At 34.7% G+C, this 6,397-nt stretch overlaps 1 protein-coding gene across 1 annotated transcript in view; it reads left to right on the top strand.

Annotated features, from left to right (window-relative positions):
• The window catches only part of LOC143405703 (broad substrate specificity ATP-binding cassette transporter ABCG2-like), a 29,317-nt gene extending 24,355 nt beyond the window's left edge, over window positions 1-4,962 (top strand). Inside the window, exons 13-15 of the mRNA XM_076864054.1 lie at window positions 2,100-2,189; window positions 2,865-2,950; window positions 4,791-4,962. Coding sequence (XP_076720169.1) covers window positions 2,100-2,189; window positions 2,865-2,950; window positions 4,791-4,962 — 348 coding nt within the window. The remainder of the gene's footprint in view (window positions 1-2,099; window positions 2,190-2,864; window positions 2,951-4,790) is intronic.
• The last annotated feature ends 1,435 nt before the right edge of the window (window positions 4,963-6,397 follow it).

The raw sequence follows: 6,397 nt of genomic DNA on the forward strand, positions 1-6,397 counted from the left end.
CACCTGTCCTGTAAAACCTGCTTTGAGGATTTTGTGCATAGACCTAAGGATGTGCATGGACTAAGATCCTGTTTATATTAGAGAATGTACCACTTTCCTTCTGGCATTTATCTTGTTTTTTTTTTTTTCCCTGGTGCTTAATGTGAACTATGTTAAACTTAATTAACATGTCCTTACTAACAGCTTTTAAATGAACATCTTGGTGACATTATAAAATCTTGATATATTGGAAATTCAAACACCAGAAGAAAAATGATTAGGCACTTCCTTCATAAAAATAAGCTATTTGTCTGCCTTTCATGCTGGTATTGAGAACTGCCAGCTAGTTAAGAGCAGAGGTAGTTCAGTTGGGTTCATTACTCTCCAAGGTCAAAGTTAAGTTCCATGAGACATTAACAGAGTTGTGCCACATGGGGAGTCTAACTTGAATGACTTTTGCATTTTGCAAAGGAGTATTTTAAAAACACTGGAAATCCCAAACTCAGAGTACAAGGTCACCCTATTAATGGGTTCCTGATGCTTTTTATATCAATATTTTTCTGCTTGCTTTTGCTTTTAATGATTACTTAGTTTTAATCTTTTATGCCTTAAATTTTGCACTCACAATGATGAATCAGCAGAAACTAGTTACCAACCTTTGCCACACAATGACATCAAATAGGAGTGGTTATCCTATTAATACACACATCCTTTCTTCTACAGTAGGAGGAGTTGTCTTTCAAAGATACATAATTAGCATAAGCTCTTGCCAAAGTTTAATTCTTTCATGTATAAATTTGGCAAAAATCAATGTATATCACTGAGAAAGCAATGTCTTGTTTATAGTTTCTACACTGTCATACAACAAATAAAAGATATGATTAATTATTATGTAAGGTTTTCTATGTAGAAATTTAAAAATCAGTCCCAGGATCACATTTTACTCAGAGATGCTGACTTATATACTAAGCAGTTGGTTAGGTCCAGTTTTAACACATGCAGACAAAACCACAGCATTGTCATTGCTCCGAATATTCCAGGGTACCTCAGGCCAGTTAGGACAAGCATTATGTGCACCTCGCAGTTGTCTCTTGTGTGTCTCCGGCAGTCTTTCCTGGCATCTTCATTGCCACACTGCTTTCTGGTAGCTTTAAATGGAGGGATTGACCATGTTTTCTGCTGTACTTCACCACACTATGTTGTTTATCAGGTCTAGGGTTTGGGTTTTCTAAGGCCTCCTTTCTAAGCTCCAGATGATTCCTAATGTAATGGATATATAGTGTCGACCCTTGTGAATAACAAATTACATGTTGTATGAAAGTAGAAAGGGGCATGTGATGCTTAGGATTGTTCTTAGACTGTCAGGTTCCTTACTGGGTACATATGATTTAGTATAATTTGAATAGTCAGTAAAATCAGCTCTTCATGTCCATGGGATCCACATTCAAAGATCCAACCAACTGCAGATCAATACTATGCAAAGCAAAAATTATGTCTACAATGAGTATATGTGCTTATTTCTTTGTCATTTTGCTCTATTCATATGAACTATTTGCGTAGTATTTATGTTGTATTAGGCATCAAGAAATATTAAAATGATTTTTTAAACACACTATATTTTTATTTATGCATAAAGAATGTATGTGGGTTACATGAAAATATTATGCCATTTTAAAAATAAGGGACTTGAGCATCTGCAGATTTTTGGTATCTGTGGACTAGATATCCTGGAACCAATACCCTTGGGCTACCAAAGGATAACTGTACTTCTTGGTATTCTTTTATGTGCAGTTACTGAGAAATTAGAGGACTTATTCTTGATAATTACAAATCTTCCAAATAAGTGGAAAATATAATATAGATAATATTGTCCTGAATCTCCCAAATAAATGAATGTATAATACAGACTATAGGTATATTGTCCTTCCTTTAATACATAAACTATCTTAGCTGTGTGGAGGTATTGAAGAAATTTTAAGAAAGAGTTGGTCCTAGCAGAAGTGTATAGAAAATTCTAGAGTTCTTGGAGAGACTTATCTAGAATTTCTCGTAAAATCACTGGACTTGTTCCGATTCATGGTTTCATGGTTTTTGCTTTTTTTTTTTTTTTTTTTTTTTAGATTTTGATAAGTTTTTCACTGGATTTTGGAAACTTTGCCCCTTGGCTGTCATGGATTCAGTACTTAAGTATCCCTCACTATGGTTATATGGTAAGTTGTCCTCATCTGTCATAGGAAATGTATTCCCAAGCTGGATACAACAGAAAAAAAGCCTATCCATATTGTTTTGACCATGAGCAGTGAAGGAGTCCTATCCAGGAGTTACCTTTCATGACTGAGAATCTCCTATTAGCCTCAGTTAGTACAAACTCCAGGAGTCACATGGGATTTTCCCCAATCACCTCATTGTTTGAGGAAGATGAAGGTTGTAGAGAAATTAGGGAAAATAGAAGAAGCAAAAATAAGACTATAATACACTCTTAACTGTATTGGCTTTAGCAAGCCAATCAACTCCAAAGTGACTGTCCATCCATGTATAACCAAATTTCTAACTCACATAATTACAACTAGCTTTGAGGAAAACATAATTATCATAAATCAACATTACCTTTGATCACCACTGTATTATTTTAGTTGTAGTGTTTATGGGACTATAAAATTGGGAAGAGATGAAGGAATGACTTTTGGCCAATGGGAAGCAACATCCCAAGCTTAGGCCTCTTGATTTCCAGGGAAAATAAGGTATTTTGTGGGAAATAGACTATGAATATGAGACTTTGGCATGTTGTAAATACAAAATTAAGATTAGACTTGACATCATTGGGATAATTTCTGGGAAACTTTTGGAATCCAGGTCTGTTTCACTTCTGTTCCCCCTTGTTATAGGCTTTGCAGTATAATGAATTTTGGGGACAAAACTTCTGTCCAGGACTCAATACAACAAAAAGCAGTGGCTGTTCCACCTATGTGATGTAAGTTTGTGCTCAATGTCACAAAGGGTTTGATTACTCCTATGATGTGATTAAGAAAGGCCCCCAGGCTTAAAGCTGATTTGATTCCTTTCAAGGCTAACAAAACTTCCTGATTCTAAGTTTTATCACTTGAAATATGAGTCCTTGTACAGTAATATATATGAACACCCATACAATTCCTGTATTGAACATAAAATTGTGTTTAAGTTTAATGTGGAGACATATTTGTTTTGAGCCTTTTGAAAGATTGTTTTGATGTTTTAGTTGTGGGATTAGTTCTTATTTTTTCAGAACTATTGATTTTGAAATTAATTGCTTTGACAGTTTAGTGAAGGATCATAGTCTCTGATCACTTGGATTCTGTGCTACCAGTGAGCCCATCCCTTGGATATTAGTAATAGCTCAAAGAGCAGCAGTAGCATAAAAGTGGTTAACGTTGCTTTGCTGAGATCCCGGCCCTTCTCTTTGTTCACACTTACGAGAAATCAAAGCCTGCGTAGTTGTGTGTGTGTTTGTGTGTGATATGTCTATACATTGACTCAGTATACTCCTTATCAAAGGCTATATCCTCTAGAGAAAGAAATACATATTTCAGTTAGTTTACAAAAAATCTATTTTTGCATAATGTCATTAAAACTGAAGTGCAAATTTCAATCAATTTAGATCTCATTTTTAATTTTTAATACTACTTTTGTTTTCTATGATTGCTGTTATCTTTGACTTTAACAGATAAATTACCAAGGGAAAAGAGAATCTGGCATGCTCAATCTCTCCTAGATTTTTCAAATGTATGGAATTAAGTCTTTGTAAAAACACAAACCCTATTGTTAATGATTGATAAAGCCTCTACTAAGAGGAGTTTTCCTTTCCCACTCTTTTTGTTTTGAGCTGGGCATAGTCTTTGTGACAAAAGTTAGTGCCAGGCTATTAGTCAGGATGAAATGGACAGGAAACATTAGACCACATAAGGAGAAGCTACCACAGGCTTCATGCTCACAGAAGACTCCTTCACATAAGAGAAAATAAGAAGCTCCTCTAATAGCACAGAGAGGTCAAGGATATTTTTGAAATGGCTGAATTCCAAGAGATGCACAAGAATGGCAGCAGGCAATAATTGTGACTGTACAAGGTGTTTTTAATAAGAGCCACTTTTCTACCTTGTGGCAGGAATGCTCCATCTTGCTCTGTTCCAGCTGCTACCTAAGTCTGATTCCTGTGTGTCTTTCTGTAGTGGAGTGTCTGTGATGATTATTACCATCATGGTGCAAGAGCTGACAGACCCTGACTGCCTAGAAGCATTTGTTTCCTCTATTTGTACTTGTAGAATTCTTGCCTGTGTTTTTTGGATAACTATTCTGTGGGTGAGCCAAACCAGAAGGAACTTTTGATGCTCTCAGTAAGGTCTATAGGTGTTATCAGTTAAAGCTGAGCTTTTACCCACTAGGAGTGGTGAAAAGTTCCTTCATCAATACTTCCTTTGAGAAGAGTAGCATTATAAATTTGAAATGGAATGAATCTGAGGAGACTAGAACTTGGTTCATTGTGTGACTGTAAACTTGGCCAAATTCATTAATCCTTATTAATGAATCCTCCTCTTTGAAATGTGCGTAATACCTATACCCCCTTGGGTTATTTTAGGAATTCCTTAACTTACTAGGTACAAGGTGCTTAGCACAGTATTTAGAAATATTTTAAGCACTCCATGATAGGTATTATATGTGAAGTGATGATTTCATACGATTTGGTTACTTATTGGCTTCCAAGAAAGAAATAGTGAATATATTGAGTAAACCTTGACAGATGCTACAAATGTAATCAGAAATTTTGTGTTGAATTTTAGATGTACTGGTGAAGAATACTTGACAGTCCAAGGCATTGATCCATCTCCATGGAGCTTGTGGAAGAATCACCTGGCTTTGGCTTGTATAACTACTATTCTTCTCGCAATTACCTACCTAAAATTGTTACTTCTTAAAAAAAAGATTCTTAAAATCCCCTTTAATTTACCATGAATTACCCTAATATTAAAAAGGAACACCGTAATTTATTTCACCAATGCAGATATTTTTGCCTTTGCTCAGTAGCCTGCATACTGTTGTTCAGAAAAAAATATTTTTAATAGAAAAAATTCACAAAAATCACAACAAACTGAATTACACATGAAAGAACCCAAGCCAAAACAACTGACCTGTTATATTAGCTCATCTCATCAAACATTAAAGAAGTCCAGTCTAATTTATTGATCTGAAAAGGAGAATTAAATTACTGAAACACTTAGAAAGTTAATAATATCTCTAGTATGAGTTTTCTCACCTTCAAAATGCATGGGAGGTTAGTAGACCTCTAGTTTTAATAGATGATGAGTCCATGATCTGCCATTCTATAATAAATAACAGATATATATTAATGTTGTATTAAAATATGAAATCTAAAATGTGTTGTAATAACCTGTGTTATTTCTAGGGGACAAAAATCTATGATGATATAAAAACACATCTTGATGAGGTTATTGATGATGTTGGAAGTTAGTGATACTTCTCTAGTGAAATTGTAAAACCTCAGGAGTCTCAGCTGGGGGCTTTGGGTCATAGTTAGAATAGAGACCAAAGGTTTGGGGATGTAACTCCTGTGCCATTTCTGAGACACTCTACTCAGAAGTCACTTTACTTCCCTGGTTGAGTCAGTGGTATATGCATCAGATTCTCCTGGGAGCTCTTGTTAAGACACAGATGCCTGACCCTGCTTGTCCCACCACAGCAATACATGCAGAGCCAACTCCCTGAAACACACCAGGGCTGGATTTGGTCATTTCCAAGGTCCTTTCAGCTCAGAAAACTTTGGAATTATGATTCAATGACTGTTATATCTGGGCCTACACAGGATTCCCCTATATACCTCATTGATTTCCACATACCATCTTCATTCTACCAATAATGTCATATTCTTGTTACTATGTGAACATCAAGGCCAATGAATTTTTGGGGTGTTGAATACAATTCCAGCTTTTTATATAACTATGTTTTACTAAGTACAGACTTCCTTATTATGCAGAGAAATGCATATCTATACCTTGTGCTCAAAATATACCTGCCAGAAGAAAGAGAACAGTCAAAATTACTAACATATACATGTTAATAAGAATTTAATAGCATCTACAAATAAATTCTTATGTTTATCACCCTTTTGCATTATGATTGACTTTTTGTATAGTGTTTCATTGTGATAAGAAACATATAACATAAAATTTATCATCTCTATATTTTAATTAAGGTGCATTTTTAAATTATGAATTTATTTTTCTATGAAGTAGAAAGAAAAATGTTAGTTTTAGATATTTAAGGATATGACTATAATCTTTATAAAATGTTTTTTTGTTCTTGGATGTCAGAATTAATCTATAATGGATAGGACCAATAATTTAGTTTAAACTAAAAGGAACCACGGAAA

This window comes from Callospermophilus lateralis, chromosome 8 (assembly GCF_048772815.1).
Source record: "Callospermophilus lateralis isolate mCalLat2 chromosome 8, mCalLat2.hap1, whole genome shotgun sequence".
Classification (NCBI taxonomy): domain Eukaryota; kingdom Metazoa; phylum Chordata; class Mammalia; order Rodentia; family Sciuridae; genus Callospermophilus; species Callospermophilus lateralis.